This window comes from Paroedura picta, chromosome 13 (assembly GCF_049243985.1).
Source record: "Paroedura picta isolate Pp20150507F chromosome 13, Ppicta_v3.0, whole genome shotgun sequence".
In the NCBI taxonomy this organism is placed as follows: Eukaryota; Metazoa; Chordata; class Lepidosauria; order Squamata; family Gekkonidae; genus Paroedura; species Paroedura picta.
In genome coordinates this window covers 46,368,367-46,382,276 of record NC_135381.1, presented here as the reverse complement: position 1 = coordinate 46,382,276, position 13,910 = coordinate 46,368,367, and the positions used below count along the sequence as shown (strand labels likewise).

Below are 13,910 nucleotides of genomic sequence, written 5' to 3'. Positions count from 1 at the left end.
AAGGGAAGACGGTCTGGTGCCCCAGGTAGAGCCTCAGGTGTCGACCTGAATCCCTTCCCTGCCATGAAGTTCTCCAGGGAGCCCAGGCTGGTCACTTCTTCTTACGAGGACAAAGTGGGCCAGGGGGGCACGATCCATGGCAGCTACCTTGAAGAAAGGGTGGGATAAAACTCACGGGGTAACCAAAGAATGTTCCAGAGGCTGGAAACTTTAGTTTCTCCTTGAAAAGAGGAACCAACTGCTAAAAGAATCTGCAGATTTTCAGATTCTCATACAGCCCGAGAGCTGAGTTGGCACACAGCAGAAGAAGGTTCCCTTTCTCACAGCCTGCGGCAGGAGCCATCCCCCAGCTACCTCCTGGCATTCATTATTCTGATGTCCCATTCTCAGGTCCCTTCAGGATTTGCCCAACCTGGCTGCTTTTAGGGGAAATATGGCAGAAAACAGTAGCTGTCAAGAAAGGCAGGGAACAGGGTATTGGCCATTGACTTGCATTGGAAATCCCTGCTTCCCCGCATTTCCCGGGGGCTGGGGGGAAGGGGGTGTAAGTTACACCCCTCAAACTTCCAGGGAAGCTCAGGGAGGGTCTTCCCAGACTCCCATCCAGGTTTCAAGAAGCTTGGACCAAGGGGTCCAAATCCTAGGGGCTTCCAAAGAGGGTGCCCGCATCTGCTCCATTATATCCTAAGATGGGAACCAACGTCAGACTAAAGTCAGGGAAGACCCTCCCTGAGCTACCGGAGAAGTTTGAGGGGTGTAACTTACACCCCTCCCCCCAGCCCCGGGAAAGGCGCGGAAGCAGAGATTTCCAATGCAAGTCAATTGTGCCATTGACTTGCATTGGCGATTCGGCAATTCGGGTGATTCAGCTGAATCTGAATGGATCCAAATTGATCAATTCCAAAACCGAAATGGTCCAAATTGGGTTGATCCAAACTTGAAATGTTCTGAATCTGGCCCAGCTTGCACAACCCTATGTGAAACTGTTTTCTTTCCCTGGGGGTTGTTACTGGGCCTCTGGTTCAGGTTTTGGTGCGAATTGCTTGAACAGCCGTTTTCAGTCTGTTGGAAACACAGTTGCAGCCAAGTCTTAGAGAAGCCCTGTTAGGAGATGAGCCACTTGCTTGGCTGTTAAAAGACACCTTGGGAAAGAAGAGGGAGGGGAAATGAGCCCCCCCCCCCGCCCCCAGGAACTGAGCAGCTGTGGGGAGGCAGCGCCAGTGAAGGCTGATCCCCACCTCACTGACCTCATCCCCTTACTGGAACCCGATGACAATGGAGGTCTCGTTCCATATTGCTCATGTGTTCCCAGTTGTTGAGACAGGATGGACATGGGTACAGCTGCAGTGAGAGACATGGGCCAGCATGCTCAACCTCGGCATGGTGGAAAGACCAGGGTGGGTCCCCGTTTCCTTATCTAAGAGGTGGCCTCAGCTAGTCTTTTTTTGCAATCCTCCCTGCCCAACTGCCCAACCAAGAACAGGTTTTTGGCATGCAATACAAATGAGAAACCCACTTTCTGCATAATTTTATGGATCAGAGTTAAAAATACATGGTTTTCCACAGGAAACAGAGCTTGCTTACGCAGATACCGAGAGCCATATATAGGAGTGAAAAAGGTATAATTTGGCCCAATACAAAAATTGGACTGTTGCTAATGGTAGGGAAAGAAAATTTTGCAAATAAAAAAATAATAACCTAACAAAGCCCAACAAACTGGCTGCCCAGCTGACAGAAAAAAAAAACATAAAAGCAGGCTGGAAGTCGATCACTAGCTGCTCTTGTCTATCTTAAAAAATATTGCACTGCAGCACCAGCCTGGCTCCGGAGGCTGCATGCCCAGGAGCTCTTTTGGTAGAACACCCCCTCCCCCGGCATCCAGGCTGTAGGTGGGGAGAGGCTGCCTTCTCCGGCCGCCCCTCGCGGACACTCTAGAGCTGGTCTTTGTCCGGCTCAAGCGGCTTGATCTCAGAGGCTTCTTCTATGAAGTTTGCAACAGGGCTTAGAAGCAGGAGTGGAAATAGCTTATATTCCCCGTTCATGTCTTCGGGGAGAAGGGCTGGATCTTGGGGCTCTGGGCCAGGTCCGTCAGGAGCTGGAGCTGGAAACTGCTGACTGTCTGCCTCCCCGCCGGAAGGAAGAGGGGAGGGAGGTCTGTCTTCCAGTGAAGCCAGGAGAACATCGTTGGCGCTCTCCATCTGGCCCACAACCTTGCTTGAAGGGGCATCTTCTAGGAAGGAAAGCAAGGGGTTCCCCCTGTACTGGATCAGCTGCATGTCTGTGGGAGGGAAAAAGCCCTGCGTTAGGAAAGCAAAATGCCAAGACTCGTACGGAGCCAGGGCCACACGACTCGCAAGGGGGGACTGCTTATCACAGCCTTTCTTGACTTTTTACCACTGATAATCCCCTGAAACCTTCTTCAGGCTTTGAGAAACCCCAGAAGTGGCGGGATGGTGCAGAAGATGGCTGGGAAGCAGAGCTATATAAATGCGCACCCGGGCCCCTCCCCTCCCCACCCCCTCCAGGCCTGCCATTGGCCATCTGCAAGCTGAGAAAAAACTGTTCTTCTCCTTTAATAGTCAGCCAAACCAGCCAGGTGCTTGTGGAATCGTCACCTGTGGCACACTCTCTTCCCAAATGGCTCCCCAGCTTTTGGAACTGAGATCGCTGCTTTGGTTTTTCAGACTATTTCAGCTACCTTGGAATCAGACTGTCAAAGCCATTCAGGGTTTCCCCAACAGCTCACCTTTCTTCCCTGATGTTTGCTGTTTGTCTGTCTCAACAGTGTCTGTATTTTCTGGCATGTAGTCCATCTAGAGAGAAGTAGAAACTGGTTAAGTGGGCACTTAAGGATTTCTTGGAATGAAGCACTGCTATAAAAGCTCGTTCCAGCCATCACACCAAGGGCTTCCAAGTCTCTTGGATTCAAGAGTGTACTGACCCCTCTGCCCCAGAAACTAATGGGAATTTTACTTGGGTTTTTTACCCCGGCTCAAATGCCCGCTTAGCCACAAAGCTCAGTTTGGGCATGTTAACTTACCTCATCGGGCGGTCGTGGCAAGGAAAAGAGGACCTGGAATCCTTCCTGAAACGCTAACCAGAGCTTCATGGAGAAAGGGAAATCCACCTCCACCCAGCCAAGGGAGCAGAGCCCAAGAGGACGGATCCTGTCCTGCCAGGGCTCAATTCACTCCTAGCCCTATAATCTACCTAGATGGCTACACAGTTCCTTTTTTAAATTTAGTGTTTAATTATACACACACCAACAACTACAAAAAATAGCCTCTATAAAAATACCAACCCACGTACTAAAGCCCCCCCCCCCAAAAAAGGAAAAAAGGAAAAATATAATAAGCCCCTCCGACTGACTACATGTTGCGTTCCTTATTATTCCCAATCCCACATGCTTAAAAACCATTATTAGAAGACATAAAGTAAAATTATATTTTCCATTAACCATTATTGATGTTATATACCCACAGTTTAAAACAATAAAATACATGATTCAATCTATTTTCTCCTCGTTTACACCATTTTGCATTGCATTTTACTCGCTCCTTCTAAGATATACTTCATCCTTGTCTTAACTAGTTCATTCAGCATAACCAATTCAGCACCACCATTTACCTTCCTGCTCACAAAAGGCTCCCAGTTTACTATAAATCTGCCTGGCATTGGAGCCCTCATTAATATTGTTAACTTATCTAATTCTGCACACTCCTGAACCTTGTCTAGCCATTCTTTGAGCTGGCTCTGCAGTTTCCAGCCACCCAAATGTACAGAAAGCCATTCAGAGTTCAACAGAAAGGAAGCTGCTGAGAACATTTGGGTGACTGGTGCCAGCTGCAGGAGAAGAGGGCGGAAGGGCGAGGCGGCCCTCGGCTCCACAGTGACCCATGGCTGCTGTTTCTACCGCCCGCGCAGCACCCCAGATTGAGAAGGGGCTCCTTCCTCCCTCCCCTCACAAGAGCTCAGCACCACTTACATCCTCCAAATGGGTGGGGACTTCTGTCAAGCTGCCTTCCAATACAAGTTCAGGACTGTAAGGCTAAAGAAGAAGTCAAGAAAGTGAAATGCAGGAAAGGCAGGCAGGAAACATTCAGCCAGGCTGTTCAATATCCAGAGATTAAAATGGTACCTGCCTGCCTATTAATTGAGCAACATGTTTTCAGAGATATAGTTCAACAGTAAAACTGGTTCCAAATACAGCAGCGAGGCCAAAAGAGAACAACATCAGTCATTGGATGCCTATCATACTCCCAGTCATTTCCCCAATTTTGGCATAATTTCTTTACTTTGTAAACATTACTCTGCAGAGACACTCAGCTCAAACCAGCAGCATCTCTGCACCCAGAGGCCAACCCGGAGGTAATAGAGACCAACGTTCTTTTGCCAAAACTGCTTGCAGACAACTGGCAAGAAACACTTGCCCCTCCTCAAGGGGGCTTTGTCAGCTCTAGAATCCAGATAAGAGTGGCCTGCAGAGAGCCCCGCCATGTTTAGGCTACGATTCCGGGTCACTCTAATAACATCCTTGACAGAGCAGTGTTTGGTGCAGGCTGGCGCCAGAGGTAAAAGGATATAAGCCTAAGGGTCAAATGCCGACCCAGTAACCCTTGCCATGCTAGAGGATGAGATAAGGGCTGCAGGGGCTGCTTGGAGACTTTGAGTAAGGACCAAGGCCGACCTGGATTAGGGATAAAGCCAGCCCTCAGAGGAAGACATATATAATACTCAACGACCGTTTGTTTGAGAGCTCTTCCATAGGATTTTACAAGCTAAGCTGCCAGGTCTTTCCTTAACCCTCCCCATTTATCCAGCCATGGGACCGGCTTGCCCAGGTATGCATGGGTGGCAAAAGTCACAAACAAGGAAACACTGGAGCACAAAAACCTTGGACTATGTCATGCAAGGCAAAAGACCCTGTGAGAGGTTTACAGGGTTGGCAACCACATTTTCCAACGTAGCATGCACTGCACAGAGCACCACCCACACAAGACAAGAGCCAGGCAGGATGGGTGCAGGAGCCAAAATCATAGACGGCTGAGCCCACAGGAGCTGAAGGTCAGGAACAGCCTTGAGCTAGCTTCGTGATAGGAGTTGTTTGTTTCTCTGCTGCGTTTCAGGTTCCCTTCCCTCTGCCGCTGAACTCTGCTTGGATTTCCTGAAGCAATCCTCTCTCTTGTTCGTTTTTCCACATAAAGCTCTTTCCTCTTCCTTGGAACCAAGGCCTGTTTCGCTTGGTTAGTTCCCACAATCTACAGCCCTGATTTACACCAGGATTCTGAGATGAGTAACAGATTGGAAGAGAACCTCTCCCCCGTCAGTTCTCTCCCTGAGGACCTGGAGACTGAGTAGGGGCAGCTCCAGGAGACCCCTCCCCCTTCTCCTTCTGGCTACTCCTGCACAAGCCTTTCTTCAATTCTTCCCATCCTTCCCTGTTATTCCAACATCTTGCCAATTTGCTTCTGGCCGTAGTTCAAAGTGCTGATTCTTAATGTCCGGAAGTGCCGGAGATGGGCTGCTCAGCTCTTGCTGCCTCATCTGCTGAACTGTTTAGTCCTCAGGCTACCAATTCCTGAACTTCTCATTCTGATCTGTGGGCAATTCTGTATCAGACTGCTGGAGCTGTGTAATTCTGCGCTCTTTAATATGCTATCGGTCCCATCATATAAATGCAGCTCTGGAGGCAGCATAAGAATACTGTGAATAACAGTGTGCAGCTACCTGGTTCCCCCAGGCTGCGGCCACTGCACAGGCCACCGTATCCCAAAAGCTGCTTTGGCTCCCTCGGAAACCCGACATCGGCAACTGGCAAGGCTAACAGGGGCTGCTTACACACTCAGGAAGCAGGGCAGCAGTGAATGCGAGGCTTCCCGTGCAAGCCCCAGAAGTACTCACGTCAGAGAGGGATTCCAAGCCACAGTTGAACTTTTTTCCGGACAGCATCGCTTGAAGTTCCTCAAGACTTGCATCAATGCAGTTCAAGAAGTCCTGCATCTCCTCCCTGGGCAGAAGGCAGGAAACCCAGGAAGTCAGAGTGGGAATGGAAAATGAAAATGTAGCTGCTACCACAGGCCAGAGATGAGAAACACTCCCCAGGCAGACTGGCCACAGTACAGAATGAGAAGAACAGCTGGTTCTTATAGGCCGCTTTTCCCTACCTGAAGGAGGCTCAAAGTGGCTTCCAATTGCCTTCTCTTTCCTCTCCCCACAACAGACACCCTGTGAGGGAGGGGAGGCTGAGAGAGCCCTGAGATTACTGAAGAAGAAGAGTTGGTTCTTATATGCCACTTTTCTCTACCTGAAGGAGTCTCAAAGCAGCTTAAATTCACTTTCCCTTTCCTCTCCCCACAACAGACACCCTGTGAGGTGGGTGAGGCTGAGAGAGTCCTGATATTACTGAAGGAGAAGAAGAGCTGGTTCTTATATGCCGCTTTTTTCTACCCAAAGGAGTCTCAAAGTGGCTTACAGTTGCCTTCCCTTTCCTCTCCCCACAACAGACACCCTGTGAGGTGGGTGAGGCTGAGAGAGTCCTGATATTACTGAAGGAGAAGAAGAGTTGGTTCTTATATGCCGCTTTTCTCTACCCAAAGGAGTCTCAAAGTGGCTTACAGTTGCCTTCCCTTTCCTCTCCCCACAACAGACACCCTGTGAGGTGGGTGAGGCTGAGAGAGTCCTGATATTACTGAAGGAGAAGAAGAGTTGGTTCTTATATGTCGCTTTTCTCTACCCAAAGGAGTCTCAAAGTGGCTTACAGTCGCCTTCCCTTTCCTCTCCCCACAACAGACACCCTGAGAGGTGGGTGAGGCTGAGAGAGCCCTGATATCACTGCTCGGTCAGAACAGTTTTATCAGTGCCGTGGTGAGGCCAAAGTCAAAGGAGGAGCGGGGAATCAAACCTGGCTAGCCAGATTGGAAATCCGCACTCCTAACCACTACAACCACAGGAGAATAGGAATGTCTCTTTCAGAACTAAGTTCTAAGGCCTCTGCAAGAGGCCCATCTGCATGTTTATGTATATTCCACTTTCCTCCCAGTTGAGACTCCAAGTGCCTTTCCAGAACTTCATTATCCCCTCATGCATTTTCTCATAACCTTGTGAAGTAGGCCAGGCTGAGTTTGTGATGGGCTCAAGGTCATCTAGGGAATATCAATGACAGAAGAGGAGATTCGAAGCCTGGTCCCCAAGCACCTGGATCCGCAACTCTGTCTGCTACACTCCACTTGCTCAAGAAAGACATTTCCTCTTGGAACATTTTACTCCTTTTGGTTACTCAAAATAGAGCACTGGGTGGCAACTGAGACTGTAGAAGTTGGCTAGACCCTCAGAGCTGCCATTCATTCGTTCTGAGAGCAACAGAGGTTAGTGGGACTGGGAAAGACACCTGTGGAGCAGATCTGCTTGGAAAAAGTCAGTCCAAAGCAGAAGCAGCAACTGAGCACCAGGGCTGGTGACAGAACTCGAGGAGTCCGGCTCTCTCTGCCCACGCGTTTCCCAAAGCAAATGAACAAGTGGCTCCACCCTGCAGAACCACGACCAGGCTGGGCAGGAGCCGGGAACTTCAGATGCAGCCCCTGCAGACCTGCTGGGAGCCTCACATGGAACGCTAGATGGACAGAAAATCTTCTCCCAGCAGGACTATTTGTGTGTTCCTAAACCACGTGCAGAATTAGGATGACTTGGAACAGATTCCTTGCATCTTAAGGGACCCTGAGGATGGAAGCTGCTCTAGGTTCCCCCTGGAGAAAAAGGGGCATAAATGAAAAGAGTAGCTACATTCTTTCTCAGATTCTAGGTGAATTCTACAGACATTTCCACACATTAAAAATAGCAATACGCCAGCTGAGTGGCATAACACTAAAGATAATTGCGCCTCCTGGTCCCTCCTGGCCTCTAGGCTGTCTCGCTCTTGTCTGCTGCCATTTCGCACCTCTCTCCCTCCACAAGTGCTGCTGGAAACGGCAACGCGATTTATATGTGACTCTCTTCCGCCTGTCACCCAAGCCAGGCAGCCAATCCCCTTTCTCCATGCTTTTAAAGATCCGCAATGCCTGCTAATTTTTTTTAAAATCAACAGTTCTTCGTTGAAAGGGAGAAGGAGGCGGGTTCAAGGGCGGGACATTGGAAGTGGAGATATGGCTTCTTCGCCTCCATACTTTTTTTTGCTGGTGGCCTGCTGGTTGCTCTCTGGTAAGTAGCACTAGATAGGTTGGTGAATCCAGTCTTTGGGATTCACCAAACAAAGCTTTAAAATGAGGGATGTAGCCGGCCAGCTACTGCCCAGACGCTGGAGGTTGGTGATGTCATGTGCAGGAGCTGGAATATAACGAGACTATTTTTAAAGGGTGTGGAAATCCCTTATTTTTTATAATATCTATGCGTTTGTGAAGTGCTGAAAAGCTGCTCCCATCTTATAGCAACCGTACAAATTAACATCCTGCAAAATGTCCTGTCAGTCGCTGCCTTGCTCAGGTCTGGCCCACGGAAGGCCCTCCCCAATTGTGCTTCTCGCATGAGGTCTTCCTCTTTTCCTTTCTGCTGTAAACTTTTCCTAGCATGCCTGGGGATGTCCATTCAAGTCTGCCGGATGCTTCAGGGTTTCCAGCAGATGACAAACCAGAATTTGTCCCACCAACTGCTGGTGAGCAGTAGATGCAGCAGGCAGAAAGAAGCACTTTTCACCTCAAGAATAATTAACTAGCGAAATCCACTGCAACAGGATGTAAGAACTGCTGTCACTCAAGAGGGGGAGATGTTCACGAGTGGCTCTAAGAAACAATTTCTAAAAGGGAGGCAAACAGTGAGCAAGGGAGGGGATGCAAGGAAACCTGAGCTTTTAGCTGGTTGCCAACAACTGATTTTCATCTGAAAATCCTGGCCAGGAGAAAAAAAACCCTCTTTCAACATGCGTCTCTTTCAGACCCGGTCTGATCCCTCTTGGAAACTGGCCATACCTCTCCAGCACAGGACCGCTCTGTGCCACTGTCTGGTTTTCATCCAGGATGGAAGCTATCACTGCAGCAGGGTCTTCAGTTGCATTGGGTTGTGCGGAATGCAGTTCCAGGGCATTGCTCTCTTCCACGCTGTCCCCCACCGGGTTGTCCACTGGCTGAATTGGAGAGCTGACCTTTGGCAGTTCCAGCCCCAAGGGCTGTGATGCTTTGTACGGAGGGATGCCTTCTGCAGTGGACAGCTGGTCACCCCTGAGAACACACAGCACAGGCAAAGGGTGCAAGGCTGAGAAGCTGTGCTCTGATCAAGAAAGAACTACAGGCAATGGCCTTCCTTAAATACTAGAGCAGTAATGGAATTGGGAAGGGAGGGAGGGAAGGAAGGAGGGAAGGAAGGAAGGAAACATGAGATGGATAACATTTTAAGCTTTCCCCCTTCAGCTTAAATGCCATGGCCCTCCTTGTTTAAGGAAAATCCTTCATTTAAAGCTGTTATCAAGAACGCCAAATGGAATGAAAAGGGCCTTGGTTCTACTGGGTACTTACTGCCGATTGAACCAGCTAGAGGTCAATCATTCAAAAACAAAGATTATGGTTTTTGGTAACAAACCTAAAACATATACATGGCATCTCAATTCATCACCCGTAGAACAGGTCAGATTTTACAAATATCTGGGAGTACTATTCCAATCAAATGGCCATAGAAACTCCCATATATGTCATATATTTCCTCAAATGCCCAGAGAAGCTCAGGTGCCATTCAGAAATTCTTCTGGCACAAAGGTGGACGTAATGTTCCCGCAGCCCTTAAGCTGTTCAAGGCAAAACCTCTAGCACCATTGTGTATAAATGCCAATATTTCCAGCCTAGAAAAGACCCGGGCTAAATTTTTAAGATCCCTGCTCCAAGTACCAACCAGCATTTCCAATGCTTCAATCCGGGTGGAAACAGGAATGTACTCAGACCAGAATATGGATATGTACGTCCATGTACTGGTTAAAATTGCTTTTTTCCACAAAGGGTTTGCTTTACCTAATGATGTCTGAATCATTGGTTGTGCCATGGATATCCACTCTTAAGAAAAAACTTTGCTCATATGGTCTATTCAAACAGTTAATACTGTCTCTGCGTTTCAACCAAGCAAAGGAAACAATAAAACAAAGAATCCTAGATATCCTTCGCCAACAGGATTTCAATCAAGTAAAAAATCCACTTTTTCCAATGCCTCCACTTAATAATTTGAGGCCATTACCTTATTTATCTAATCTTGTCTTCCCAGAACATAGGAGATCATTTACTCTCTTACGATATAACATGCTCCCATCCACTTTTAGGGAAGGCTTATTCAAAAAAAAACCCATCTGTGATCGTTTATGCATCTTCCAGGATGAGAGCATGGAGACATCTGAATATGTATTACTCCAATGTAGGCTATACGATCAATTCAGGGGAGAACTTATACCTTCCCTACAGAATAAGCCCAACTCAGAGGCAATCACAGACATGTTGTCAGACAAAAACACAGAAATAACTTCTGTTGTGGCCAGATTTGCTTGGAGAGCAATCAAAACAAGGAAGAGCTGGTTGGATTCGGAGCAACTTAGGTAGAGATAGTCTCAATTGCTTGAGATAATGCTTGTGAGTTTTAAAACCAGAATGATTCTTATAGCTGGAATGTTTTTATCTTTTATAATATTTATCAATGATTCTTCTATCTTGTTAATGCCAGGTGTTTTTATGTACCTTGTAATTGGACTACTTGTCTAGTACCGTAATAATAAAGACTTGACTTGACTTCATTTAAAGAACTTCCTTTCATTTCAGGCCTATCGCAGCCAGTGATTACTGTTTCCCCCCTGCCAGCAAAGTACTCAGCTCACAGCTTCTGAAAAGTGAAGCACAGTACAGGGCCGGATGGAAACACTGTCACTTGTACATCCTTACCAGTTCCCGTGGGCCATGTGCGTGAGAGCAAGTGGCAACTCTGGGCAGTCCCCGGGGTCCTCCTCCTCCTCCTCAGGAGCGTTGGTGATGTCACGTATTATGAGCACATCTTCGCAGCCCGCCTGGTGCTCAGAAATGGCTGCCTACAGAGAGACACAACCACAGCCAAAGGACAACATGCGGACCCCACTCTTGCTACAATTTTTCTTCACACCATTTTACAAACATCTGTTCCACTTAATATTTCTGGTAAGGGCTTGGAGGAGCAGCTGGTCTCATGGCTTACGTGCCACTCAGCAGTTAACACCCACTCAGGGCAGCTGTCCCGCCTCTGAGTGCCTCCTCCTCCAACCGGCTATCTTGGCTGTCCAATGGACAACCTATCACCTTCCATCCCCCACCCCTGACACCCCCTTCTCCTTCAACTTCCATCTTAGGCTGCAGATCCCTGCCATGTGAGATCTGCCCCTGCTGGTGAGTTCCCTTCCGGGGGGGGGGGGGTTCAGCTTGCAGCCATTCCAGGTCCCAGGGGGAGGAAAAGGCCATCTGCAGAATTCTTCCACCCCCCCACCCAAATTTAGCGCCTGTTGTATTCTTGAATGCAATAGGCATTGCCCCTAGTTGTACTATATTTATTGGCATTACTCCTGTTCCTTTCCTGACCCAGTATCTATTGGCCACCTTAAGGCACATCATCAAAGAGTATCTCACCTCAATGATCCAGAGATTCTGGTCCTCACCCCCTAAAAGAATCAGACAAAGCCTTCCCAGAAAGAAGCAAAAGAACTTACCGTTTCGCAGTCTTCAACAGGCATGCGAATATACGGACGACCGTATTTTGCCGGTGAGGCACCTGAACCATCGGACAGCGATCTACTGGGAGACGAACACCACCTCTCATCACAGGCTTAATGAGTCCAGAAAGGAACGATGTTCCAGACATTTCTCATACGATGTTCCAGACATTTCTCATACATGAAATTCCTAAATTTAGTGGCCTCTCTTAGTGATGAGGGAGACACATCAGAAGCCTAAGCAGGTTGACCGAGGTTTCCTCAACAGGGTTTACTCCCAGGCAAGTTACATCAGTACTGCACTGTAAATCCTCTTGATTTCTTATTTATATTTATTTATTTGTATTTCAGTTTCTATACCGCTATTCCCAAAATGTCTTGTGACAGTCAATAAAGCTCTCCCCCCAATAAAATCCCATAAAAATAGTCATTAAAACCTCTGAATTACAAACACCCCTTGATGGCAAAAAAACTCCCCCCCCCCCCCGGCTCAACAGTCCTCCTGATGCAGTGCTTAACGGGGCCCGTCTTCCTTCTGTTGGCAGCAGCAGAAAGTAAGGGGGGATCCACACTCCCTTTTTTGTGTACCATTTACACTCATTCCTCCAGACATAAATATCCTAACTGGAACATGTTAACTGCCATAGAATAATAGAGTTGGAAGGGACCTCAAGGGTCATCGAGTCCAACCTCCTGCACTATGCAGGACACTCACAACCCTATATGAGAAGTTATTTTTCTAAAATAAGCTGTCAATAAAGTCCAGCTGGGCATGATTTGTGATGCTGCCCTGGTAAACTAGCTGCTAGTAATGAGGAGGACTAGTTTTAATAATAGTCATGATTCCTGAATAATCCAAACCAGATTCTTTTAATATACCTTGAGCCCCGCAGTTTGTTATAGTTTTAACTTTTGATAGAATCCAACCACCCGCCCCAGGATACAGGAGAGAGCCTTTCAGCACAGTCTAGAGATATGGCAGGGGATCCTATACCACAGGGTTGGGCTAACTGTGGCCCTCCAGATGTCCATAGACTACAATTCCCATGAGCCCCTGCCAGCAAATGGACATCTGGAGGGTCACAGTTTGCCCACCCCTGCTATAGCTCAATGAAGACTGGGAATGCAGCCTGGCACCTGAGCTGTGAAAATTAAGAGCTACTGCAGTGATGGAACCAGAAGCTTGGAGACCAGCATTCAAATCCCCCTTTCCCTATGAAGCTTGCTTTGTGAGAAAATCCCTCCCTTGCAGTTTCATCCACCTCGCAGGATTGTTGAGAAGATAAAAGGAAGACACCCCCACCCCTCGAGCTCCCTGGAGGAAGGGCAAAGTAAAAATGCAAGAGACAATTAAAATAAACATCACACAGAGAAAAAAAAACAATGCTTTGTGCTCAATTGCTCACAAAGAAAGTAGTTGCTGCAGAAAACAAGACCAGGCCACACACAGACATCCCCCCCACCCCCACCCCCAGCAGCCTTCCTCAGCACGCACTCCAGCAAGGCCCAATGGGCATCCCAGGCAATCGGCAGAAGAGGGGACAGCTACCGTTTCCGCTTGAGCCCCACGGTGCAGTTCCTCCTCATCAAGTTCAGTATAAACTCAAGGATCTGAAGAGAGAGGAGAGGTCAGGAGTGCCCCACATGCCGCATCCCTCTCATGCAGCCCACTTAACGTGCCCCCTTCCAGGCCAGTAGAACACTCAGGGGGGGCCACCCATGCTCAGGGGCAACACACCGAGGGGGAGACACCTGCTCTTTTCAGAACCTTTCGGAAAGCCAGAGGGAGGAGACCTCCCACTGGGGCTCTCGTGGGTGCCAGACACCCGTGCAGAGTGCAGGACTGTTTAATGTTCCACGGGGCCCTGATCGCCTCAGGCAGAACATTCCACCAATCTGGACCTGGGGCTGAAAAGGCCCTTGCTGATGCCAGTTAGATTTGTTTGGGGGGGGGGGCACGGATTTCATCTATTTATTTATTTTCTAGTCTGCCTTCCTCCTTAGACTCAAGATAGGGGGGGCTCTTAAGAGACCCCGCTTCAACCTAAGACCTGACAGAAGAGCTCTGTTTTATTGGCCCTGTGGAATTTTGGTAGCTCTATCAGGGCCCTCAGCTCTCCTGGCAGCTCATTCCACCAGATCAGGGACAGGACCAAAAAGGAGCTGGCCTGGGTTGAGGCCAGGAGTATTTCTCTGGCGCCAGAGACAACCAGCAGAT

The 13,910-nt window shown here is 48.5% G+C and overlaps 1 protein-coding gene across 2 annotated transcripts in view; it reads right to left on the bottom strand.

The window, feature by feature from the left end:
• Nucleotides 1-1,513: 1,513 nt before the first annotated feature.
• LOC143822729 (heat shock factor protein 3-like) overlaps nucleotides 1,514-13,910 on the bottom strand; it is a 34,006-nt gene continuing 21,609 nt past the window's right edge. The window contains exons 6-13 of one of the 2 annotated variants that reach the window (XM_077308226.1): nucleotides 13,242-13,303; nucleotides 11,690-11,774; nucleotides 10,899-11,041; nucleotides 8,958-9,206; nucleotides 5,902-6,007; nucleotides 3,986-4,048; nucleotides 2,747-2,813; nucleotides 1,514-2,278 (exon numbers count right to left, since the gene is read on the bottom strand). In XM_077308226.1, the coding sequence (XP_077164341.1) occupies nucleotides 1,932-2,278; nucleotides 2,747-2,813; nucleotides 3,986-4,048; nucleotides 5,902-6,007; nucleotides 8,958-9,206; nucleotides 10,899-11,041; nucleotides 11,690-11,774; nucleotides 13,242-13,303 (1,122 nt within the window). In that variant the 3' untranslated portion in view covers nucleotides 1,514-1,931. The remainder of the gene's footprint in view (nucleotides 2,279-2,746; nucleotides 2,814-3,985; nucleotides 4,049-5,901; nucleotides 6,008-8,957; nucleotides 9,207-10,898; nucleotides 11,042-11,689; nucleotides 11,775-13,241; nucleotides 13,304-13,910) is intronic. The other variant, XM_077308227.1, reaches the window with a different exon arrangement.